Source organism: Drosophila tropicalis, unplaced genomic scaffold (assembly GCF_018151085.1).
Source record: "Drosophila tropicalis isolate 14030-0801.00 unplaced genomic scaffold, ASM1815108v1 contig_158, whole genome shotgun sequence".
Taxonomy (NCBI): Eukaryota; Metazoa; Arthropoda; class Insecta; order Diptera; family Drosophilidae; genus Drosophila; species Drosophila tropicalis.
In genome coordinates, this window is record NW_027172602.1 from 3,997,272 (window position 1) to 4,022,767 (window position 25,496).

The 25,496-nt window shown below is 39.3% G+C and overlaps 7 protein-coding genes across 13 annotated transcripts in view; 3 read left to right on the forward strand and 4 right to left on the reverse strand.

Moving 5' to 3' along the window:
* Pdfr (Pigment-dispersing factor receptor) overlaps positions 1 to 4,818 on the forward strand; it is a 30,807-nt gene extending 25,989 nt beyond the window's left edge. For 4 of the 5 annotated variants that reach the window (XM_068302990.1, XM_068302992.1, XM_068302991.1 and 1 more), the window contains 6 exons: positions 1,070 to 1,221; positions 1,280 to 1,543; positions 1,603 to 1,899; positions 1,980 to 2,243; positions 2,559 to 2,734; positions 2,799 to 3,268. In XM_068302990.1, the coding sequence (XP_068159091.1) occupies positions 1,070 to 1,221; positions 1,280 to 1,543; positions 1,603 to 1,899; positions 1,980 to 2,243; positions 2,559 to 2,734; positions 2,799 to 3,171 (1,526 nt within the window). In that variant the 3' untranslated portion in view covers positions 3,172 to 3,268. Of the gene's footprint in view, positions 1 to 1,069; positions 1,222 to 1,279; positions 1,544 to 1,602; positions 1,900 to 1,979; positions 2,244 to 2,558; positions 2,735 to 2,798; positions 3,269 to 4,648 lie in introns of those variants that run through there. The other variant, XM_068302994.1, reaches the window with a different exon arrangement.
* A 1,765-nt stretch (positions 4,819 to 6,583) lies between these two features.
* Vha36-3 (Vacuolar H[+] ATPase 36kD subunit 3) lies at positions 6,584 to 9,767 on the reverse strand. Its single transcript, XM_068302611.1, has 5 exons — positions 9,683 to 9,767; positions 8,119 to 8,268; positions 7,928 to 8,045; positions 7,493 to 7,856; positions 6,584 to 7,407 (listed from the first exon to the last, which is right to left on the reverse strand). The coding sequence occupies exons 2-5, from the start codon at positions 8,157 to 8,159 to the stop codon at positions 7,178 to 7,180; spliced, it is 753 nt and encodes a 250-aa protein (XP_068158712.1). The 5' UTR covers positions 8,160 to 8,268; positions 9,683 to 9,767; the 3' UTR covers positions 6,584 to 7,177.
* Positions 9,768 to 12,952: 3,185 nt separating this feature from the next.
* Positions 12,953 to 14,963, forward strand: AANATL7 (Arylalkylamine N-acetyltransferase-like 7). Of its 2 annotated transcripts, none has more exons than XM_068302228.1 (2): positions 12,953 to 13,098; positions 13,994 to 14,963. In XM_068302228.1, exon 2 carries the CDS (start codon positions 14,084 to 14,086, stop codon positions 14,777 to 14,779), a length of 696 nt encoding a protein of 231 aa, XP_068158329.1. In that variant the 5' UTR covers positions 12,953 to 13,098; positions 13,994 to 14,083; the 3' UTR covers positions 14,780 to 14,963. The 2 variants fall into 2 exon arrangements, with proteins under 2 accessions (XP_068158329.1, XP_068158336.1); XM_068302235.1 differs by having other exon boundaries at positions 13,013 to 13,074.
* LOC137586212 (protein GUCD1) lies at positions 14,825 to 16,352 on the reverse strand. Of its 2 annotated transcripts, none has more exons than XM_068302217.1 (3): positions 15,758 to 16,352; positions 15,553 to 15,638; positions 14,825 to 15,490 (listed from the first exon to the last, which is right to left on the reverse strand). In XM_068302217.1, exons 1-3 carry the CDS (start codon positions 16,234 to 16,236, stop codon positions 15,372 to 15,374), a joined length of 684 nt encoding a protein of 227 aa, XP_068158318.1. In that variant the 5' UTR covers positions 16,237 to 16,352; the 3' UTR covers positions 14,825 to 15,371. The 2 variants fall into 2 exon arrangements, with proteins under 2 accessions (XP_068158318.1, XP_068158308.1); XM_068302207.1 differs by having other exon boundaries at positions 15,553 to 15,689.
* A 208-nt stretch (positions 16,353 to 16,560) lies between these two features.
* LOC137587455 (zinc finger protein 628) lies at positions 16,561 to 19,150 on the forward strand. Its single transcript, XM_068303880.1, has 4 exons — positions 16,561 to 16,932; positions 17,021 to 18,210; positions 18,274 to 18,544; positions 18,607 to 19,150. The coding sequence occupies exons 1-4, from the start codon at positions 16,666 to 16,668 to the stop codon at positions 18,811 to 18,813; spliced, it is 1,935 nt and encodes a 644-aa protein (XP_068159981.1). The 5' UTR covers positions 16,561 to 16,665; the 3' UTR covers positions 18,814 to 19,150.
* A 226-nt stretch (positions 19,151 to 19,376) lies between these two features.
* LOC137587449 (PHD finger protein 12) lies at positions 19,377 to 22,983 on the reverse strand. Its single transcript, XM_068303874.1, has 5 exons — positions 22,796 to 22,983; positions 22,435 to 22,625; positions 21,682 to 22,372; positions 20,041 to 21,617; positions 19,377 to 19,970 (listed from the first exon to the last, which is right to left on the reverse strand). Exons 1-5 carry the CDS (start codon positions 22,841 to 22,843, stop codon positions 19,784 to 19,786), a joined length of 2,694 nt encoding a protein of 897 aa, XP_068159975.1. The 5' UTR covers positions 22,844 to 22,983; the 3' UTR covers positions 19,377 to 19,783.
* Positions 22,984 to 23,275: 292 nt separating this feature from the next.
* On the reverse strand, positions 23,276 to 25,426 carry LOC137583559 (uncharacterized). Its single transcript, XM_068298640.1, has 6 exons — positions 25,336 to 25,426; positions 25,156 to 25,259; positions 24,976 to 25,047; positions 23,795 to 24,894; positions 23,529 to 23,739; positions 23,276 to 23,458 (listed from the first exon to the last, which is right to left on the reverse strand). Exons 1-6 carry the CDS (start codon positions 25,424 to 25,426, stop codon positions 23,276 to 23,278), a joined length of 1,761 nt encoding a protein of 586 aa, XP_068154741.1.
* Positions 25,427 to 25,496: the final 70 nt, after the last annotated feature.

The following is a 25,496-nucleotide window of genomic DNA, read 5'->3' on the forward strand; positions in this document are numbered from 1 at the left end:
CTTATTCAATTTCTAAGAATACGACAAATCTATTTGCAAATATAATATTTTCATCAAGGACATATCAGCTTTACCAGCCACTTGTATCTATTTGTCTGACAATGAGAAATCAACGAAAGTGGGTATTAAACCTATTAGAAGAATGAATTGCACTTGCTCTCAACTATAAATACTTGAGTCTTAGTCTCCGTAAACAATCAAGTATGCAACCAAAAAAGCATGTCGGTCATGTGAACTAGCCAAGGCGTACACGCAATTGCGCACAAATTGAATCAAACTAGGACAAATGACTAAAGACATAGGGAGAAGAGGGGAGTAGAAGGATGGTGGTATAGTGGTCACTAAACAGCAGGTGTATGGCATAGTTTTCGCCAGAATCAATTGCTTAATTGTGGGGTTCTGAAAACGGAAACAAAATCACTTGACCCAAAACAGAACACAAAAACCACAAACGTGGCCGATGGGACTGACCGTTGCCCAGGACATACAACAACATTCCGACCAGACTAAGAACTAAGCCCGAATGCAAGCCTCTCACCAATAAGAAAAGGGATAGGAGGAGGAGAAGGCGGCTGTCACTGGGCTACCCATTAAATAGTAATATAGAATAGCCACAACATTACCCTGGCCCAGTTTGATTTTTTTTTTCACTCTGATAAGTAGGCAACTCACCGAGAACTCTTCCCACCCACAACGCCCGCACAATTGGGTGTTGAAGTGTGCTCCTCCACCTGTTTGAGGCCACAATCAAACCGACACAAATAAAGAGCAAGAAAATCGTTCAGTTATAGTTGCCATTATAACTGCATCCACATTCACATCCACATTGGGTTAAAGCAATTTGCTAGCAAATGGATGGCTTTGGTCTAAGTACAAAATTAAGCCCTAATTGCATCATTGTGGCAATAAACTGTCATGTCAAATGCGTATCTGGCCGAATTGGGGATCAAATGGGGAATGCGTTGCCATGTCGTTATCGTCTGAAACGAGAAAGACACTAAGTTCGAACGTTAAATTTACCTCTTATTGTTTCTTGTATCTTATGTTTAAGTAAATTTTTGTTTTCTAGAATTTGCCAATCGCAAATGCGAACTGGATGGTCATTGGGGTAGCCGTCCCAATCAGACTGAACCCAATCCAGCTGGTTGGACCGATTATGGTCCATGTTATAAGCCTGAAGTGATTCAGCTTATGCAGGAAATGGGCAGCAAGGATATTGATGTAGGTCAATGCCCATAAAAAATATGTATTTTCGCTTATGATTTAATTCGTTAAACAGGTTTACATTGAGATTGCACAACGGACACGTACCATGGAAACATTTGGTCTATGTCTATCGTTATTGGCATTGATTCTGTCGCTAGTGATATTCCATGCGTTTCGTTCGTTACGCAATAATCGCACGAAAATCCATAAGAACCTTTTTATAGCCATGGTCTTGCAAGTCCTAGTGCGTTTAACTTTATACTTCGATCAATTTCGTCGTGGTAGTAACAACAAAGAGGCGGCGACCAACACAAGTTTGGCGGTAATTGAGAATACGGTAAGTAGTACAAAGTAATTATCATCTGAGATAACTGCTATGTTTTCTCTTCATGTTAGCCATATCTGTGTGAGGCTTCGTATGTGCTATTGGAATATGCTCGCACCGCCATGTTCATGTGGATGTTCATTGAGGGCCTCTATCTGCACAATATGGTCACTGTGGCCGTATTCCAAGGTAGTTTTCCTCTCAAATTCTTTTCCCTACTGGGCTGGGGCGTGCCTATACTAATGACCACTGTATGGGCACGCTGTACCATGATGTATATGGACACCACAGTCGGCGAATGTCTATGGAATTACAATCTAACGCCATATTATTGGATTTTGGAGGGACCACGTTTGGCTGTCATATTGGTAAGAGAACTATCTCCATCTCTTACTCTCTCTCTCTCTCTCTCTATCGATCTCTGATGTAATTCTGTCTATCTCGATAGCTAAATTTCTGTTTTTTGGTGAATATTATACGTGTATTGGTCATGAAGCTACGTCAGTCGCAGGCCAGCGATATTGAACAGACTCGAAAAGCGGTACGTGCCGCCATTGTACTCTTGCCCTTATTGGGCATTACGAATGTGTTGCAGTTGATGCCGGCCCTTAAGACAGCGACCAATTTTGCCGTTTGGTCGTATGGTACACATTTCCTAACATCATTTCAGGGTTTCTTCATAGCGCTCATCTATTGTTTTCTTAATGGCGAGGTGAGTTTAAAATGAAATAAAGAAATGTCGCATGGCAAACACAAACACGCCAAGCTGATATTTTTGAAATTTAGACACCCTTTTAAGTATTACTCGTTTGTTTTGGATAGTTAGAATTGCATATGGCCCTAAATCTATAATACAAGAAAATTTTCTTTCGCATGCGAAGAAAAGTGGTTCCCATATTTTCCCACCCTACTCTATGGCAAAGTCTTAATTGCTGACCTTTACTACATATATATATATATCGACCCTTAAGCCCTAATAATAAATAGATGGGTATGGGCTATAATTACATTCTATTTCCATACATAGGTACGAGCTGTTTTACTCAAAAGCCTTGCCACCCAAATGTCTGTACGTGGCCATCCCGAATGGGTACCAAAACGAGCCTCCATGTATTCGGGCGCCTATAATACTGCACCCGATACCGATGCCGTTCAGACCCAGCCTCAAGGTGGACCCGATATAGTATCCTCAACGGGCAAACGGTAAGAATTAACAAGACTTTATTTCATAGATATGTGTTCCTATGTCTTTCTTTATTGTTTGCAGCATTTCTCCACCCAATAAGCGACATACTAGTCGCAAGGCAAGCAGCGCGAGCATTGTGATTATCCATGAGCCGCAACAACGTCAACGTCTCTTGCAGCGCAGCAGCATAATGAATAATAGTAATGCCAAAAATTTGACTAATCAAACGACAGAACTAGATCCAGAGGCTCCAGGCGTATCGCCAACGGCGTTGATGGACGCCAATGCGGCTACTCAACGCATTAATAGCAAGGAATCATCGGCAAGGACTAATTCAACTCCCAATTGGATGATATTCGTCTTGTGCTTTCGCGGTCAAAAGGTACTTAGAGTACCGCCAGCGTCATCATCCGTACCACTCGAGTCAGTTGTATTTGAGTTGTCAAGGCAGTAGTAGAACAAAAAAATAAATAAAACTAATAATAAAAAATTTAGTAGATGTAGCAAAAAATGTAGTTGACTCTTGTAGAATAAAAAAGAAATCACGTAGATTTGCATTTGCGCTCAGACCCTCTAGACACCTCTAGCCTCATCTTTCTCTCTCTCTATCACTCTATCTCTTACTCTCTCTCTCTCTCTCTGAAATGTCTTTCGCTCAAATACTCTTGTAAACTATAACCTGCATTTGTATACCCCACTTTAATTGTAACTCGTAACTGTAATATTAGCTACCTAAAAAAATTCATTCATTAATTCATATAAATTTTTCAAATTTATAGGATTGGATCAGAATTCGATAAGTTGCGCTCTTTCTAATTCTCTTCATCAAATCAAAATTCCAAAATTAAAGCCATACTTTATACATATATCGCCCTATCTACATACATACATATAATTACTAAAAATAATGTTTCTTATTTAGTTATGGTATTTTGCTTAATGATGATGATAAAGTTACTCTCTATTAGGTCACTATTAAACTATTATTACAGCAATTCTACAACTATTTACAATAATACAACTCTATCGCATGTCCTTTCCATCCATCCTTCCATAATACAGTGTGCCCGAATTATCATATTTTAAAAACATATGTAAATACAACAATATCAATTTCTCCCCACAAACACAAGCATACAATATAATTATCGTTGCATTTAGCCGAAAGGTAGCTTAAGAAGTTGAGTCATTAGCAAATGGTGACCTTGATTGTCAAATTTTATAACATATTCAATTTGTCAAATGTTATTTTGTAAACTTATCTCATTTATAGCATACTTTTAGGAACTATTCTTTTAGGTTTTTCATTGCATTGTAGCTAAATCAGTTGTATAGTTTGTCCGAATGTCTTTTCTACTACATGGTGACCCCGATTATAACCTTCAAAAATTGTTCTTGTTTCCGGTAATCCTGATTCTAAACTCAAATCAACATTTTATAAAGAGCTTTCAGGGAAAGGTAACCGATCGTTTGATCTTACAACCTGTGTCTCTGTAGGGTTAGCCATTTTTCATTCGGTCACACTGATTCCTTGGCCCTCCACTCCACTCCCAACAAACCATCCACAAAAACATCACCCAAATTGTCACGTGCTTCTTTCGTTTTTGCTAAGCTTTGTTTGCCACACACAAACTTTGCAATGAGCAATATAAAAAAAACAAAAAAAAAACAAAAAAACAAAGAACACATGCAAGAAACAATAACACAATAACGAAAGAAACTAGAATAACATAAAATAAACATATGAAATTTTTGTTTTTTTGTTATCTTTCTCTACTTTCCATGTCTATGCTGCGCGCTATGTGCTATTTATGGTTCTGTTGCAACATTGTGTTCTATCTCTCTTGCTCTCTATTTCTCTCTGTTTCTCGTACTGTTTCTCTCTCTCTCTCTCTGTCTCTGTGCCTTTTCCTATATACATATAATTGCAGAACAAATGTGTGATGGCCGGCGGCGCTCAAATTCCTCAGCAGATATTTATGACGTCACAAAAGCCAGCAGCAGGAGCAACAACAACAACAGGAGCGATTAACGCAACACCAACAACAACAATAACACCTATACCAACAAACGCAGCAACAACAGCAACAAAAACCAAAAAGCAACTGCAAAAAGAGAAGCCTCAAGCTTGAAAAAGGAAACAAATAAAAAAAACGCTAAAATTAGATCTGTCGCTTTTGCTTTAAAAACTCCAAACTCTAAAGTCTAACTGTAACTTTAAACTAGCTTTTAAGACGCGCGCAACTGTACTACAAAATGAACAACAAATGAAAAATACTACACAGATGAATGAACGAACATGGGCAAAAGAAGGCAAAAATAAATAAAATATATCTATTTTTTTTTTTTTTAATATATAACTTTTTATATGTAAGTAATCAAAATTTGTGTGTATGTGTGTCTGTGCGTGTCTGTGTTGAATGTTTTTAATGACCAGAATGAAAATGAAGATGAAGAGAAGAAGCACGAAAAATATCGGTCCTGCTTTATGTCTTTATGTCTCTGTGTGAACAAAAAACAAAATTACTTAATAAGAGATATCCTATATGTATGTATATCTGTTATATCTGGCGATATATATCTATGTTATCAGTGGCGGATCGACAAGTAAAGTTGTGGGGATCGCAAAAAGGATAAATTTGTAGGATATTCAATATTCAAACCCAGCCACCTTTCCCCACGATCCTCCACTGATTGTAATGAACAGATCTGGCTTGTTATTTACACATATATATGTACATACGTATGTACATACATACCTGAATGATGAAAGATTCGTGTGTTTTGTCGTTGTAAAGAAAGTACAAAGCACTTGGAATATAACGGTACCAAAAAAAAAAAAACAAACAAACAAACAAAATACATAAATATTTTACTATACATATGTACATGCAAGTATACAGTCCATTGTCACCGAAAAATGAAATGAAATGAAAAGGGAATACCTAAATAATGATCTATTTTACTATTCAATAAGTAATAATAATTTATTGCAGAGATTTGCCTTCTGTTTCTCAACATAACTTTCAAAAAGTCAATGATTCGGAACGCAAATTATTTTCATGTTTGCCATCAGCAAATAAACCTATAAACAAAAAAATAAAAACAGCAAGCCGAATTTAAAATTTAGCATCTAAACTAAATATTAAGAACTACAACAAAAGAAAAACCGGAACACAGTGTGGTCAATGTCAAACTATTACGTGAATAAGCTACAAAAAACAAAACACAAATACCAAAAAAGAAAAAAAGATATGGAATTATGAATAAACATGAATGATTTTTATATATGTGTATATAAAAATACATAATGCATAAACAACAACAACAAGAACTGTTTTTTTTTTTTAACTTCATTTCAGCAGCTAACTTAGGTCAATCTCTCCCCCCTTGAGATTTGGCACGTTTTTGAAGAACTGATGCATACTCATTACACTGAAAGAAAAACCAACCGTTTTCAACTTCAGCAGCATATACTCTACAGATTTGTGTAGCTCAAACATAGACTGGATCAGACGGTTCAAAAATTCATGTCTATATTTTCAAGTTAGATGAATGGGAAACAGTTTAAACTGAGTTGAAGAAAGCTTATAGCTCTCCTTGTTACATATACGCCATGTTGTCGATGGTTTTGCAGCGTATTTCAACTGCTTGATGAACAAGAGTCAGATGTTATTTGAAGCTTCGTTTAAAATGAAAATCTATTGTTTTTCCAAAACATACTTTACAACACATTTTCATTAAATCAACAAACTAACTATTTCTAGAATAGCTAAAGAAAGAGACTACCTTTAGATATAGTTAATTTTTGCTGCTGATTTTAAAGTAGTTTTTATGAATTAATCTAACAAGAGAGCACGTTTCGATTCTTGATGTTATTTTTGTGCCAAATTTTTGTCGATTTATTAGATTCATTTAGCTATATATATGTAAAGGCAACCATTCTGTGTCTGTGTGTGTGTGTGTTTGTGTTCGTTTTAGTTATGGTAATTGCCTTGGCCATAGCCATATAGGTCATAAAGAATGGGCAATTGAATGCGACTATAAACAGTTTAATGAGACATTTTCGATCGGGTCATAAAATAAAGAATTATATATTTTTTTTTTTTGTATATTTCTTTCGACAAATTAGCAATTGACGATCGGATACATCACTTACTCATATACATATATTTATATATGCATATAATTGACAACAACAACAGTAATTTTAAAAAAAACCTACAGCAACAACAATAGCAATAATAAAAACCCGATTACTAGATCACATTGTGTAGTAAGTAAGTAAGTAAGTAGCATGAAGAAAGGGGAAGGGAATCAGTTTAACATTGGATGAGGTAGTTGAGTTGCCTTTTTCTTTTCTTTTTTTGTTGGAGGGTGCGGTTGGGCGGCGGTTTTTGTGGTTTTCTCTTTTTTGCAGTTTCGTAAGGTATTCAATTATTTGTTTAACAAATTTTTGTTTAGAATAACAAATCCTCATCGCCATCCTTTTCAAGTATATTTTGTACTTCCTCCTCATTGGCCACTTGATAGCCGAGACGACGTAACTCTTCCCGTTTGCGATCGGCACTCTTGCGTGCCTCACGTTTCTTATCCTGGATCTTCTTCAAACGATAGAACTCCTCGCGTTCCAATTCATCCAATTCACTGACGATGTACTCAATGGTGCGATTAATGCGTGGTATAATAACTAAAGGGAGATAATCATAAGAACAATTATGATGATGAGATCAAAAGATAATTGAATGTTAGCCCCCTCTATCTCTCTCTCTCACCATGCTCAATGGCATTGACTCGTCGATTGGTGACCTTTATGACATCGTCTAATGTCACAAATGAGGTCTGTAACGAGGCCAGCTCAACCAGCAGACGCACTGCACTCTGATAGTTTTTCTTTAGCTTTGCCAATTGTTGGCCACCACGTGCCAAGCCGGCCAATTCATAAGTATCGACACCATCCTGATAGGGCTCAAATACTGGTAACGTGACCCCGGCCACATTGTCCTTTTTGGTACGTATTTTAATCTGAGCCTTTGTCACATTTTGCAATACAATTTGATTGATATCGCCAGTGGTAAATTTAACTTCGGCCAATGAGAAGGCGGCCTCCTTCATCACCTGACCCATTAGCATTTTGGTCTAAAACAGATATCAACAATACGCATGACACATCTTCAACTGATCATTGTATTTGCTGTCGTTTGACTTACCTCAATAATTTTGCCCAAAATCAAACGGAAACGCATTTGCAAGGCATCGGCCTTCTTTTTTAACAGACCATGTCCCTTAGTGGCACCAGCCAATCGAGATTTCATCAAAGTTTGGGCCCTAAACGAAGCGAAAACATCAAAATTTCAGCTCTCTCACTCTCTCTCCTTCTCTTTCTCTTGTGTATACCCACCCACGCGATGGAAATATGGGTAAACGATCTTTGGCCGCCATCTTTGTGATCCTAAATTGTAAATCCTTTTTGATTTATTCTTCCCTTTTGTTCTTGTTAATATTTTAAGTGTATTTTTTGTTTTTGTTGTTACAACTGGCACAGAGCAAACTCACATAAAATCAAAAAAAAAAAAACAACAATATTTTTCAACTATAAATAACAAAAACAAAAAATATTAACTGAACTCAAAATATATGCGACAATACAAAAATAAAACGCTACGAGAAGAACCACCGATCGATAGAGACAGCGCCCAGAGACGACAACAACGACGACGACAGCAACGCGACAACAGAATGAATGGTCAAACGAAGGCAGATCAGTATGCCATGCGAATGAGAGAAGAATGTTTGAGAGGAATTGGATAGAGAGACAGAGAGTGGGAGAATAATCTAGCGAGAGAAACAGATCTAGCGTCCCATCCCATCGCCCCCATAGATGGATATACATCTACATATACACATACTTATGCTTTCTTCTTCATGTTTTTGTTGAATATGACACGACAACCAACTGATCAGCTGTTCCGGCCAAAACTGTCAGCCACTTGACAGTGCCTACCAATCAATTTGGCACGCGATGTAATCCGGGAATTGTAACCATAGTCCATAGGACTTGGGTGGAGTTGATCCACCCATTTTATTTTCTTAATTTATCAGTAAGTAAGGGTTATAAGTTATTGAAATCATCAATCAATTATTCTGAGCTTGCTGCCAATTTTGGGAAAAATAAAGAAAAGCATCTTGACTAAGTTAATAAAACAGACAAATAAGAGAGATTTTAAATCATCAAATCATTTAGATTTGAATTCCAATGTAAGTCGAGATGAGGCAAGATATAATAAACAGATCATTGAATACTTTAGGCTAACTTAATATTAAGCCAAAAAAAACTGATGCCAATGGAAATTTAAAAGGTCTTCGATAGCACGGGTCCCCCTTAAGGCATTTGCTAGTCCTGCTATATGGTTTATCCGGAACTGTATATCATTAATATATACATATTTTCCAAAAGTTGTTATTTGATTGTTTACGAGAATGCTCAAAATACATATGTAAATACTTGGAAAGATTTGCCACAATAGTTTGTAGTCAAAGAGGAAGCTATAGAAATGTTGCACAGACAATGCAACATGTGTCATATATGTACATATGTTTGAAATTGCGCAAGGAATGACAGGATATACAACGACGACGATGACAACGAAGACGACGACGGCCACGACGTCGATGGTGATGACGGCGATGAGAAGAAGTGTCACGCACATGGAATAAAATATTCTTAGGGTAACTCAACGATGAAATCTATATAAATCTGTATAACAGTGATGCCAATTCGCTTGAATGACCGTTAAAATGAAATTGATTTAAATTGAAACTGATTGCCGTCAATAAGAAGCGACAAAACAAACAAACAAAACGCACAAAATATTGTATAGAACGTTAACGCACAATAGAGAAGAAATGCCAATGGCAATGGAAATGGCAATGCCAATGGCAAATGACAGATACGTGAATATTACGAGCAATAGAGAAAAGCGAAGGAATGAACCGAACTGAACGAACTGAGCTGAACTGAACACACAGAGCACTTTCAACGACGCATCGACACTGACTTTGAAATACCTTTGTGCGTTTGACCCACCGAACCCGGTTGGATGGATGAATGTAGCTTTATGTAGGTATGGAGGAGGCATGGAAGTATGGAGATGGGAATGTGAATGGATGGGTATAGGAGGATGGTTTGCCAATGCCTGTTGCTGTCACGCAATTTGAATATGCGTCTTGTGACCGTCACCGAAAAAAAAAAAGCACACAGCCCAGACAATGGGCACGTGTGTGCCTCATATGGTTCGCAGATGCCCAACCGCCCTCTAGTTATATAGTATATAGAGTGTATTAATTAATATAATGAATATGCATGCATGACCAACGTTTAGCATTTACGAATTCCCAAGCATTTCAGTTTTTCGTTTTTTTTTTTTTTTTTGTCAAGCAACAGTTAGTTAACGTTTAGAGTTAAGCTTTAGTCTATTGTAGAGTCTCGACTTCCCATGTAGTCTACATTCATTTAAGCGGCTGAGAATGTCATAAGAATGTGTGCCAGTGAGGATGGGGAATCCCCCTCAATGGGGGATGTCTAAGTCTATTATTATTATTATTATTTTTTTTTTTTTTTTTTGGTTGAATGCAATAAAAAAATCCTTAAAAGGGAGTGGGGCGGAAATGGGCGTTATTGTGCGGTGAATATTAATTTTTGCAAAATAAATAGATCAAATACAGTAAACACTTGCAAATTGAAACCTTACAAACATTTAGAATAAGCATTCAAGCACAGGACGTCCTCCATTATAAAGACAATTTAGTATTTTCAGAATTTAAAGAATAATTTCCTTTCAGCTGACACTTAAATATCATTCTACGACCCTTAAATGACAATTCTATTAACAAATTCTATGAAATGTAAAGTAATTTTAATACATTTTATAGACGTTTTGAAACTTAACTTAATTATTAAAAGGGTCTTTAATCGATGAATAGTGATTTTCGAGGATCTACTATGTTTGTCCTTTCTCTTTAATATCATCCAATCGATTCATTTTTTACTTCAACCTTTTAGGTAAACATATGTATGTTACATTTACATATATAAATTCAATTTTAACTATATTTCGAATCAGACCTTTTATAACAAGCTAAAACTATACATATTTGTATTCCCCAAAACCGTTTTGTGGCTCTCTCTTTTCTTTGTTTCCTAAAATATTTGAAATTGCATAACAATTTATTTTACTTCATGCCCAATTGTTATTCATTGTCAATTTTATGCTTAAACTTTATGAGTTGTTTCATTTAGGATCAACAATTTTCCGTTTTTACCCCCTTCACTTTTACACACACACACACACGTAGACACTAATTCTAACAAGAGAGAACAGTTCCATTACATACATACATACATACATATGTACATACATATGTACATATATAAAGCCATACATATTCCCCATAACACATAACCTCATTGTTATTTGCAAAGGAAAAAGCATGAGAGAGAGAGAGAGAAAGGGAGAGGAGAATCAACAGTTGGGTGGCAGTTGTTGGTAGACACGCGGCGGCAATCATAGAACAAAGAGCTTCTTTTCTGGCTTTTTTTGGAGTGGGGGGGGGGGACGTATTGGCATTTGCCATACATAAGTCACGGCCAGGCAATCACTCACGCACACACACACACACACGCACACACACAGAACAGCACAGCACGCATCCTGCGTACTTCATGGGCATATCCAAAGGGGAGTAATCCTATATAAATTACACTAGGCTACAAAACAGCAACTCAAACAATAGCTGTAAACTTTTACACTCTATTACACATTTTTGCATTTGAAATCATTTTCGTTTTTCATTTAAAGTCACAAAAATTTCTCAAATAACATTTTTAAACCAAAAATAAGTTGAAAAACAGTATAAAAATCGCTTACCTTAACAAGTAATCTTTAACTCTTTGCTTTTTCTTTAATACGCATACAAGAGGCAGGAACACAAACAAAACATTTCTCTCCTGTTTATACATTTTTTGTCTTGCTAAAAACTTCACGCGCAAACACAAAAAAAAAGAAAACACAAAACAAAACGCAACTTGATCATTTTTGCACACACTCACACATATAAACACTGAAGCGCGCGTTGCTTTCGTTCTTTCCCTCTCTCGCTCTCTCTCTCTCTATGCTTTGCTTGTATGGCCACGCGACTGCGATAGAGCTTCGGCGTAGGCAAATCGCATTTCTTATTATCTTCATCTTCCTTTACGTTTTTCGTTGTACTTTTTTTGCAAGGCAAACACAGAAACCACTAAACCGAATTGAATTCAAATATAAACGTTTAAAAGACAATGCCAAGAACTTTATCGATTTCGAATACTACGAAAGTAATACAAATGCCGTTAAAAAATTAACTACATGACAAGCGGACAACAACAACAACAACATCTGAAGGAGCGTCAGTGTCTTGTCTCTTTCTTGTTCTGCTTTGCCATTATTTTACAATACTGGCGGGTGCAATTAAGTTTTTCTCTATTCCTTTTTTTTTATTATTTTTTGATCGAAAGCAAAGTTCCTGGCATTAATTGCAAAAACTTGACACAGATTTAATTATTTACCGTTTCAACGCACCAATAAAAAACAATTAACGAAAGGCCAACTGAACACAACAAGCGGCGAATTCAAACTGAAAAAAAAGAGAGTGGGAGAGAAAAAGAGCAAAGAACTTCACCAGGTGTCAAACACACGATCGGCAAATCGCAAATTGTGTAAGCCGAACAGTTGCCGAAGGCGACTCTCTATTGAATTCTGTAAACCTAGCATAGGATCAAATTAAAATTTTTTTATACATTTCCACTTTTTGAATTTGGAAATGTAGACTTTTAGTTTATTTGCATAAGGAGTTTTATCACTTGTGAGATCCAAACAAAATTTGTGTAGGATTGTTTAATTCCTTTTGGCTTCCAGAATAAAGCCACTGGCAAACATTTATTGTACACTCTGCGTACACTTCGGGCCAGACCAGGCAGGGACATGCTACTATGCGTGTGTATTAGTGTGTCTGTGTGTGTATGTATGTATGTATGTATATGTATAAGTAAACGAAGCCGGGGGATGCTGTTGCTGCTACTGTGGCTGCTGCTGGATTTTAGCTCCATCTTTTTGCCACTCCGACGACAGTTCTCATTTGGCAGCGCCCGCAAGTAGGTTACACATTTTTGTTATTCCGCTTTGGCCCGTTCTGTGAAATCAAAAAGCCATAAAATCCTTAATCCTTTATCTACAACCATACATTTAAGTACAAAATGTGTAAATAATTTGCAGAGTTGTAGATACAGACATAAAAAACAAAAAAACAAAATGGTTAAATGGTGAAACGAAGTGCAAAAGAATAAGTCAGTGTCTCACTCTCTCTCGCTCTCTCGGTATTTATCTCTATATTTTCTCCTTTTGGATGTTTGGAGAAAGGCAAAGGCGGGAAGAGAACACAGAGGTTAAATGGGGGGTGTGTCTTTCTCTCTAAATGTTCAGTGCAATTTAATGTCCTTGCGAGTGTCAAGTGCCAAGTAATTGAGTTATTCAAGTATTCGTTTGAATTTGAGTCCGTTTTGTGTGTACTATACACACACTCGCACACGCACACACACACACACAATAAATAGGATTATTCCGTTTGTGTGCACCTAAAACCTAAAACCGATTATATGGCGAATGAATTTTTTAATCATATAGTCAACCGATTTCAATAATACATATATCATAATAAATTGTTTTTTTTTTTTTTGGAAAATTGCAGAAATTTACCTCAGAAAAGAGTTAGCCCTAAAATAAATATGTAAATACCTGTTGCAGGTAATTTTTTGTATTATACAATGTTAACTATTTTTAGTGTAGAATTCTGAGTCTTTTTTTCATTAAGAACGAAAAATATAGACAAATTTTGGTTGGGATTCTGATGATTTTTAACACAAGAAAATTCAGATTTTAGACTTAACAAATCTTTAAATTTCTCACAGAGAAAAAAAATGAATTTTCTTAAAAAAATTTGCATAAATAAAAAAAAAAAAAATGTAATTTAGTATCGAGGATAATTTTATAGCCACACAAATATACATTTTTATTGCCCTTAAAATCAAATTCTTTGATTGCTTATTGCATACTTTGAGGAGCAAAGTTTCCGCATTTCAAATCCCTTGTACACAGAGAGAAAGAGAGAGTGAGAGAGATATATTAAACATTAGTTAAATTCTAAACGACTCTGAAATTATAACATTTCACACAAATTTCTAGATGAATTACAAAGCCACATAGGAACAGAAAGGATCACCTCAACCACCATCATACAGAAATCCATTTGTAGCAGCTGCAACAGAAATTAATATGGAATACAAAGTGATTGGTCCCGAGCATTATGATAATGTCATCAAACACTTGCGGATGACATTCTTTTCCGATGAACCACTTAATAAAGCGGTGAAACTTTGTCGTCCTGGCGAGGGACATGACGAGCTGGAGAAGCATTGCCTGAATACGGTCAAAGATGACATAAGCCTGATGGCTGTGGATGCCAGTGTGGATGGAGGACAAATTGCTGGTGTCATTTTGAATGGCATTCTGCGTCCCGGCGAAACCGAAGAGGCCCTCAAGAGTCTCGTGAAGAGTGACGATGAGAAATTTGTTAAAATACTTGAACTTATCTATCGACAAATATTGAAAGCCGACCTCTTCAATTGTTTCAATGTAGACCGTATATTCGATGTGCGTATCCTATCGGTGGATGGTCGATACCGTGGCCAGGGTGTGGCCAAGGAGCTGGTGCGTCGTTCCGAACTGTTGGCCCAAACATATCGCTTTCGATTGCTAAAGGCCGATGCCACTGGCATTTTCTCACAAAAGATATTGCGCACGAATGGCTTTGAGATGGCTTCTGAGCAATTGTATGCCAAATATAAGGATAAGAATGATCAGTTAATATTGCCCGTTGAGGCGCCGCATCTGAAGCTGCAATTGTTGATTAAACACTTGAGGAATTGTGATAACGAGGATGGGCACACAGAAGAAGGAGAACAGGAGTAAAGTCATCAACTTTATATGAGAATATATATATACTATATAATCGAATACTGTTTGATATACATAAATAAGAGTTTATACATACATACATACATACACATACATACATATATATATTTGTTAACATAATCGTGTGTAATTATTGTTGTTGTCTTTTTTTGTAATTGGGGGACCATAACTGCAAAAACGCCGAAAATACAATAAATCAAATAAAACATACAATATTATTTTGCGAAACATTGCCAAATATATCACATAAATGGAAAGGGGGGGCGAGGGAGAGCGAGAGAAAGATAATGCTAGTTTAAAAGCCATCAACAAAGTTATTTATTCTTTTAAGCCTAGCTTAGCTCAAGCAAATGCCATCGTCAAACTTCCATGGTCATACTCCACTTTCCACTTGGCCATAAAGGAATCCATTTGAAATACATTATTAGTAGAGGATCACATGCGACCAAGTAAAAACCCTTTGATACACAATAATTATCACAAGACAAGATATTCTTTTTCCTTCTTCTTCTTCATTGTAATCTGCTCCTGCTGCTGCTGCTGCTGGGCACAGGTACACTATATGTAGCTAAAGATTCCTTCATCCTTATTGACAACCGCTAGCAGCCGCAGATTGTTGCTGATCATAAATAAAAATGATGTCCTCATCCGTGCCATAGGCACGTCGTGCCACATCCATGGACTCGGTTAGACATTGACAGATATCTGCAGGAGGAAGGGAAATAGAGCTTAAAAGAGATTGGCTATTGGATTCTTGGAATACTCACGGCCATCGTGCACCTCGGGATTGTGATAGAAGACCTTCTGACTGGTCATATCGTAGCCACTTAGTACCACATAGTGTCCGGCATAGCTTTTTATGGGTATGCGTGTATTTTGGGCAATACAAGAGATATGAAAACAACTTGGCACCAATTCCCATGAATTGTCATGTCTTTAGTGTCATTGGATATGTTTTTATAGCGTTCTTACCCAAATTTCTCGAGCACATTGCGTTTGCATATCTCACAGGTCAGGAGCGAGGCATTGGTTAACAATATCACGGGACCATGACGGGCCAAATGCCTTAGTATCACCTCCATGTCAACGGTGCGCTGCTCGACGCGCAGGCCATGAGCCTTGGCATCCTTGAACTTGCGCGTCACACGCTTCTCGTCCTTGTCAATGATTTTCGAGTAGTATGTGTGTTGGGTGTAGTTTGGATCAATGCCCAAGGTCTGGGTGAAGTACTCATGACGCACTTGATAGCGCAATAACAAATAGCACAAGTCAATTGTCCAAGTGCTGGAACCGAATCCCTCCTCCCTGCAGATGGCTTCAAAATTGTTTAGCAATTGATCCCGTTGGGTGCTCGACAATATCATCAGGATGCAGGATAGGCCGCAATCCCAGTTGTAACGCTGCTGGTAATGGGTTAGATTATAATGTTTACTTTGCGGTAGCCCGTTCATTGTGAACAATACAAAAGTTGAAATTATAATGCAAATTTAAAACCAAAACACAGAACACAGCTGTTCACTCCTCGCGAATCGCCAATAGAATTTTGTCGCAGTGCGATTGCATTCGCCACAGGCCGAATAACGCTCTCTTTTAAAAGAGTCGCTCACTCTTTAAATTGAGAGCTTCTCTCTTCAAAGTGAGCAAACTGGATAAATGAGTTTCGTTAGAAATGGTCTCCACTATCGATAGATCGATACATTTTGAATGCCATCTTTAATTGCAATGTAAATTAACAGCAGAGAATGGGGCACTGTTAACGCATTCTGTTAAGCAGATTGGGTATTTTTGCGATTCAGTTAGACGGTTACACTGGCTTAAATGTTAAAATTTAATAAAAATATATTAATTTTATTGTTAGACAATTAAAGGTGTTGCCCGCAATGATTTGTCGGCTGTGTTTAAATACACTAGATGAGCATAATGCCGTTTTTCTATTTGGTACGGCCTCGCCAACGGGGACGGGGGCGACAGCGGTCGATAACGATAGCAGCAGCAGCACCACCAACGAAAACAATGGAACGGGGATTAACAGTAGCAACACCAGCAACAGCAACAACAACAACAATAATAATATTAACAATAATCAAAAAACAGGAACGCCGGAAAGCTATTTGGTGCAATTGATTTCGATTCATTTGTATCTCTGCGTAAGTAACTGAATAGCACTCTAACCACATCTCGGATAGCTCATTTTATCTCCTTTTCTGCATCTTTCACTCTCTCTCTCTGGTTCAGTTATCCCGGGATGATGCCATCTCCACGAGCATATGCAGGGAGTGTCGGGCCCAGTTGGAGAGTTTTCATAATTTCTGGAAACTGGTGGAACTAAAGCAGACAACATTGTGCAGTCAGTTTCTGGAAATTGATTGCGACGTCAACTGGTCGGAGGAGGGTGGAGATGAGGCGGATCCAGAGGTCGAGATATTGGAGCCTGAGGGTGTAGAGGTTGAGGCCGAAGCAGAGGTGGAATCTGAGGATATGGTGTCCATAGTCAAGGTGGAACCACATGATTTCAATGAGGCTGTCTATATTAGTCGCGTGGTGGATGCAAATGCTAAGAAATTTCCTTGCATGTTCTGTGAGAAATCCTTCAAAATGCGTCGCTACCTAGAGGAGCATATAGCCACGCATACGGGCGACAGGCCCATAGCTTGTCCCTATTGTGAGATGGCCTTCCGCTGTCGATCCAATATGTATACGCATGTTAAGAGCAAACACACAGCTCAGTGGCTTAAAGCCCGAGCGGAACGGGATGCGGCAAAAAGTCAACAAGCGGCACAGCCTCCACCTGTGGTACCGGTGTCTGCCTCAGTTGTCCATATTAAAACAGAGCCAATTGATGAACCACCACCTCCTCTGCCGACTCCGGTTCCTGCTCCAGTTGCAGCACCTGTTTCCACTTCCGTTCCCACTCCGGTTCCGGCTCCGGCTCCTCCTCAACCAGCGTTGCAACAAAATGAACCAATGGAAGCCATCAATTTATCTCTATCCAAAGCCAAATCACGTCCCCAGCCCATTACCCGTTCAATAAGTAGGCGCAAAACGCACTCACCCAAAAAGGTTCAGTCCACGGTGGAATGCAGCGACGACGCGAGCAGTGACAGCAATTCGGAGGAACAAGTGACCAATCTGCTGCCCCACAAACGTTTCAAAGAGAACGAACTAATGTTGGCCAACTATAATGCTGTGGCTGCTGCTGTAGTGGCTGCCGCTTCTCTTAATACCAACATCAGCGGCAGTAATAGCAGAAGTAATTCTTCCACTACCCCAGAAGGAGGAGGAGGAGGTATAGGTGCTTCAGCCAGTGCTGTCGATAGTCTACAGCAACGATTATGTGCGAGTCTCATACAACAACATCAGCAGGATCTCTTCCATGCAATGACCACGGCGGCTAGTTCCATGGCAACAGCTGCAGCTGCAGCAAGGTAAGACAAATTCAAAGTCAAATAAATTTCAGTTCCCTCTAATTTCTTCTTAATCCATTGCAGTAACTATCAACATCATGGTACAACTACTTCCATAGAGCGTCCATCTCATGCCAATCACCTGCATAAGAAGCAATCATCGGCAGCATCAATTGCAGCACCACCACCATTAGCATCAACACCTGCACCCGCACCTGCACCTCCGTCAATATTTGCATCCTCGATTTGTGCAAATTGTGGCGAATTGCCTGGCCAGAACCATCGGTGTCTGACCAAGGCGAAATATGCCTGCGATGTGTGCGGCAAATGCTTTAAAATGAAACGCTATCTAGAGGTGAGTTAACTTTATCCCTTATCTGTTGTTCCTTCGATTTCATGTGAATATATTTTATGTAGGAGCACTTTGCCACACATACTGGAGTCAAGCTGCATACCTGCGCCTTCTGTCCTACGGAATTTCGCTCCAAATCGAATATGTATCATCATACGAAGCGTAAACATAAAGTCGAATGGGAGCGTTCACGAGCCACAAGGAATGCAGCCAAAACGACAAGTGGCCAAGACCAACAACAGGCTCAGTCCAGTCAGACAGCAGCAGTTTAACATCCATCTCCTCATACACACACACACACACACACACAAATCACCGTGGATGCAGTGCATCCATTTAAGCAACTAAACAAAAATTTTCATTTCAATTTAACTCACGTACTTATTTCCCACAGAAACTAAACAGCAAATTATGTATTGTACACCTAAAAATATCCCCCCTCCCCCACACACACACACACACACACAACCAACCAAGCCCAATCCCAGTGGTAACTACTGTATATACTCTCCCCTATATCTTCTTGTTCTTTATATTGTATGCCTTAACCAGATGCATGTTTGAAAAGCATTTGGTTGAAAAGTAAATATAAATTAATTGAAAACATAAGTTTGTCAACGAATTATTTGTTTTTCCATAAACGTTCTTTTTTTAGCATAGATTGATGCCAAATGCATAACTCAAATCTTTTATAGAATTCTCAATCCTAAAGCTTTTTAAGGATTACTGGAAAAAATCAATTTTTTCAACTTATATTCCTTTTATGATTTTATTATGTTTAGTTTTTTGCACTTTATACAATTACAAAGATTGGAAAGAGAAAGAGATAGAAATATATATAGAACCATATGCTTGTTTTTATATATTTTTTTTTGAGTTATTGGTTTAAGAAATTCTTTAGACTTAATATATGTATGTATAATTGTAATATAAATGTTTCAATTTTTTTTTTCCTTCTTTTTGTGTTGCTATGCGAAAAAAAAGTTAAATATTATTTTTATGTTCAATTAACTGGGGATTTTTTGTTTTGTTTTTGCTTAAGCCTAGTATCTATGTATATGGATGGTCATCGGAGGAGGGGGGGATCTGATGTAGGGAAACTGGGTGGATGATAGTAAAATGATGATAGCTGCCCCACTTGGCCTTTGACGGCTTCGACGATACCCAATGAAAGAGGAAGCAGGAGAAAGGATGATCAACAATGATGATGATGATAAAGGGGATAATGTTGATCAAGACATTCTACGTTTGACGCTTGCTCAGCTCTACCGACGGCACTGAGAACACAAACGATAGACAGCCGAAACGCAACAAGCTGCCATGAGCCAGGACAGCGGATCCCTCCCAAGCGCCCGATATCATGGGCGGACTACCATCACCAGAATTCCGCTGTAGACATCGGCAAGAGGGCTTCACAACCGGCGCCATTCTAGAGTTGGATAGACAGCAATAAGGATTAGGAAAGTATGTAAAATATACGTTTCAATATACCAGCTTACCTATTTTGGGGGTTCCTTTTCGTTTTATGATCAAACTGTCGATGAATGTGACGACGTTTGTCAAGGAGATCGTCCACACGCTTCTTGAGTTCCGCATCATCGACTCGCATACGCTTGCCAGCATGTGTTGGCATATGATCGGTCATATCGCATGTGTATAGTTGACCATTAACTTCGGTTCCGAATTCAGAGTAATTGATTAACTCATAGGATTTGGAAAATTCGTCGTAAAAGATAATGGCATGCTGGGGAGAGATGCGTGAGCAATAGCCGATGGCGGACAGATCGACAGTTTCTGTGTGAGCCAGAGTAGTGGAGGGCGTATAATGGCCGCCATAGCCAACATAGAGAGTGCGATAGCGCATAAATATCGAATGATCCAATCCCAGGGAACTGAACCATCGACTATCCTCGAGCATATCCCCAAGGGGAGTGAGCACGGCTCGGGCCCTGACCTTGCAATCGAGCAGCTGCAGCTCGAGGCGTGTGGCCAGTTCGTAGGCTTTCTCTGTGTCGCTGCGGCAGCGTGGCTTGTAGCTTTCGGCGGCAGCGTCAGCCGCTGCAATGGCAGCAGCTGTGGCAAGTGCCGGATGCAGAGCCATTAGTGGGTCTTCATCGGCGGCATTGCCATTCTTTTGGGCCAAAATGGCAGACGTTTCGCTGGTAAAGACCAACGAGAATCGATTGATGTCCTCCGGAGCCAATTGGCCTTGAAGGGCAGTGGTAGCTAACGCAGAACCGGAGCGAGTTGAGCTAGACAGTTGACGCAATCGACGGGCAGCTGTTCGATTCTTATATTGGGCCACAATTTCTGGATGTTCTTGCACTAACTGCTGGAGACGTTGATGAGCCAATTTTTTAATAATATCCACATCCAAATGACAGAGATCTGCATCGATGATATTGGTTTTAGAGTCTTCCTCGTCGTCCTCAAAACTAATGTCCAAGGGAGGAGCAGTCGGCGGTGGCGGTGATATTTGCGGCTTTTGCTCCACCGTCGAGGAGCCTAATTCAGGGGATGGCTCTCCATTCAGTTTTCCGGCCGCAGCCGTTTCCTGTTTCTCTCCCTGTTGTTCCTTCACTTCCTGCTCCTTGGTCACCGCTGCCGCGTCACCAGTCGCTGGCACATCCTCATCATTGTCGTCATCATCGTCATCCGTTTGCGTGTCACTGCCTTCCGTCGTTGCAAGACCGTATTCTTTTTGAATCTCACGGTATTTGGCACGAGCATTGCGCAATGCTTCCAAATCCTTTAAAAGCGACTCTGTGACACTCTCCCTGGAGATTTCCTCGACGGCTGTTGGCAGCATTTTGCGTCTCTTCACCCGGTCATAGCGCAAAGTTTGCCTCATGGAGGGCAACAGAGCCGGCGGATGCTCATAATGGTATCGGACAATGGCCGGTATATCGATATGGCAGCGGGATCGGACAGCCAATTTCATGCGGAATGGCGGATGGAGGGTATTAACGCGACGAAAGAACTCCATTTTGACATTCTCATGGTCCATAGGCTGATGGAACCGATTCCATAATCTAACGCGCTCTGTTGCCGAGATGCTGCTGGTCATATTGGCATCCTAAAAACAAAAACAAACAAAATATGTGATAACGAATTGAGATTGGATTTTGTATCTGCTTTACGATGAAATTCTCGGCATGATTCGGGCACATCCAGAGACCAGCTGGCAATGCGGTCAACGGCGGATCAAGACAATCCTGATGATAATACAATGGGCAATAATCGCAAGAGATGAGCGGAGCTCGCTTACAGGATCGTTTGCAATAGAAACAGGTTTTGGCCGGCAATGGGACCAAACCCTGAGAGTCCAGCTCGAATGGTTTCGAATTGCGTCGCTGATTTCCAGCAGAGCCGGCACCAGTCTTACGACCATGATGGCCATTATCCGTATGCACCGGCTGGACAGGCTGCACCTTGCCATGTCCCGGAAACTGGGCATGCAGCTCCAGTTCGGCGGGCAATGCAAATTGCTGGGGATTCAGCATACTTGCTGCCCGTATAACATCATCCAATGGTGTTGGCTTCTTATTGGGATCGAGGGCACGTTGTATGGCCAGTGGCATCTTGGACAGCAGCTTCTCCGTGCTATTGCGTTCACTGTTGCTACGTTTGCGTAAATTACGTATTTTCAAAGGTATCGACTCCAGTTCACCCGACGATGGTGTATTGGCTCGTGAACCACTTCCCGCCGAGGGTACACGCTCCACCGACGACGCCTTCGACGACGATGGGGGATGTGACATTTTGGCCATGCGACAACTATGACACAACCACTGACCACTCGGTATATCTTCCTCACTAAGCGGTGGATCGCTGCAAATAAAGATCCCGGTATAAGGCATCCTGATAGCATACAATCCTAGCTATATACTCACTGGCACTGCAAATGAAAGCTAGAGGGGCAACGATCGCAGCATAATAAATTGCCGCCCTCCTCGCAGGCGTCACAGAAATCATGATTATGTCCCCGTCCCGGACGCCTGTAATATGGATGCTTTGTATTTGTCGAACGCTGTGACTGCTTCTCATCCTCATTGGGTGGTGGCTTGATCAGCAATTTGATTTGCTATTAAAGAAACAAGATCGCAGACCGTATATGATAGTTAGTATATGTATGTATGTGTGTATGTATATGATGGAAGGATGTTTAATTAATTTTCCCCATTTTTTATGCGCCAATTTGTGACGCGGTGGTCTCCTCTGTTGGGATACCGCTTTGATTTATTTATTACTTACCTCCATGATGCTTAACGATGCATTTGGATCCTGATCAGCCTTTGACATCTTTTACCACTTCCACTTTTGCCTGTGTTAAAGGTCTATAATAATTGCAGCGATAGCGGCAATTCAATATAATTTTTCTCGATTCGCTAACAGAAATTGGTTGGGTTGGCTTGCTTCGCCTTCAGCAGTGTGACCAGAAATAAACAAGACTGGTCCAAGAAAGACTGCCATACCATTTAAGTGTTGGTTAATGTTGTTTTGTCTATATATTCAATGCGACTCCAATTAGAAATGCATGCACTTATAGTCCTTACCTTAGTACAAATGGCGAATCCTCAAAAAAAAAACCCAATTTATTTATTTTGATTCCCAAGAACAATATCACCAACTGAACACTTAGATCCACGTAGATCCTAAGTTACTTCTACAAATTATATTTTTCTGCTGGCATACATTTGAATGAGTTTTTTAGGATCAACTATATCCTTCATCTTAGGCTACTGCCTCAACATTTTGACCATCTGCCGTTGGTGGCCGACTCTCACAGCTATCTTCGCCACTGCTGGTGGTGGAAGCACCCTCTTCTGGGGAAGTCTTTGCCTCTTGCTGATCTTGATTACTGGCCGAATCAATTTTGTCCTCATTCCCGGCATCTGCCTCAGCTCCTTTCTTGTTCTGTTAAGGATGCAAAGGGTTTGACAAGAATATTAGTTCATTGTAACTTTTGCGATTTTTGAACTTTTACCTTTTTGCGTTTTTTGGGTTTTTCCGTTTTCACGGCAAGCAATTCGGCTTCCTCTTGGAGGACAGACTTGTATGTTGGTGGAAAGAATTTTCCAGCCTCCTGATGGCCAATAACCGAATTGGGACTAACATAGCTAGGACCAAACGCCATTAGAAGCGGCATTGCCGGATTGCCTTTGACTTTGTTGACTTTTACAATAATTTTATCAGTGCTAAGTGAAATCAAAGTTATATCTATGAATATTGAATAGTATTGAATATACTCACGGCACATAGGGTTTGGCATTATATTTGTCAACTGAATTGGCTATAAAAACGGCATTCTCCCATTTATCGCTGGTAAAAAAGCCATAAAGTGGTATATCATCACGATATACATCTAACAGATGGGCCAAATCCTTCTTTTTGTACGAATCGAAAGTCATGATAATATGCGGTGGCTCCGGAACCGGATCGGGTGGCAAGAATCCTGAGGTTTGTGCCCGAAAGTATGTATAAATGAGAGCAGCATGAGTACGCTGATCGTTTGGCACCCAAATGGGTGGAATTTTAATGATTTTCGTTTTCACTTTCTGCTCTGGCGGCTCCAGAGGCACTTCATCTTTTTCCTCTTTCCCCTGGTCATTCTCATCCGCCTCCTCAGCCTCCTCACCCTTATCTGTCTCTATTGTGGTAGCTTCATTTACAACATTCTCATTTGTTAGTTCCTCAGCTACTGGAGTTTCTTCAACAATTTCCATATTCATTTCCAATGGAACTATCAACGGTGGTACTATAATCTCTTCCTCATTGAATTCATCTGGCGGTTTAATTGTCTCCTTGGTCAACTCATGGGCATATTGCCTTAGGACATTTGGCGGTGTTCCCAGAATTTCTTCGACTTTCCAAAAACACATTAACAATTCCTTATCATACAGCTGTTCGATTATTTCACGTGATAATGGATTTTCGGCAGCAAAATTAACGGTATTCATATCATTCTCCGTTATGGCGAATACCTTACGATCCTTGCACTGAATCTTTAAGGGATCAGCCGGTTCGGCTAGCTTTTTAAACATATCCCGATTCACTTGTGGTCCAAACACTGTTATGCCAATATCGGGTAAATTCTCCATTATGGTATCGGTAACGAAACGTAAATATTCGATCCGTTTCTTTTTCGATTCCTCCTCCTCGATCTCTTCGGCACGTCGCAATGCCAGATTCTTAATGCGTTGCTGTTCCAATTCGATTGGCTGTAATTCCGTTATCTCATAGAAATGATAATGCTGTGTCTCTTTGGCCATGGTCGAGGCCAATGTTTTGGTTATCATGGCCACCAATTTCGGTACATCGGTACCAAACATTATATTAATGGCTTTGCCATTCTATATACAAAAAAAAAAAATAAAAAATAACATAAGTTCCAATTGATTGAATATAATTGGTTAATTTAGTTTCAAATTTACCGTTACAAACATCCAAGTTGGTTCACTTTTCTTATTGAATCTGGCCAAAGAACTAATCGATCCAGCCTTGCACTGAAATAGGAAACCAAAAACGAAACAAATGTAGGTACATATGTACATATCATATACATATATAATCATTAATAGAGTAAAAACTGTAGAATCTTCTTCTTTTCATACAATGGCTAATTGGAGATTATCGCCGCCCAGTTCCAATTTGATTTTCCTCAAACTGCCAACCATGCCAAGACACGGTCCACACCATTCCGAATAGATATCGAGAACTAAATTTGAATTAGATTACATATTAAACAAATTAATTAGAGATATCAAAAAGGATATTCGCTTTCATTTGCTTACTTAGTAGTCCTGGTCGTTGAAGAAATTTTTCGAATTCTTCATCGGAACTGATATCCGCTTGTAGTTGCTGTACACCACCCTTTTTGGCCATTTTTTGCCAACTGATTTTGTGTTGTGGCCAATATTAACATATTTTATGCCAATTGCAAATATTGATTAAA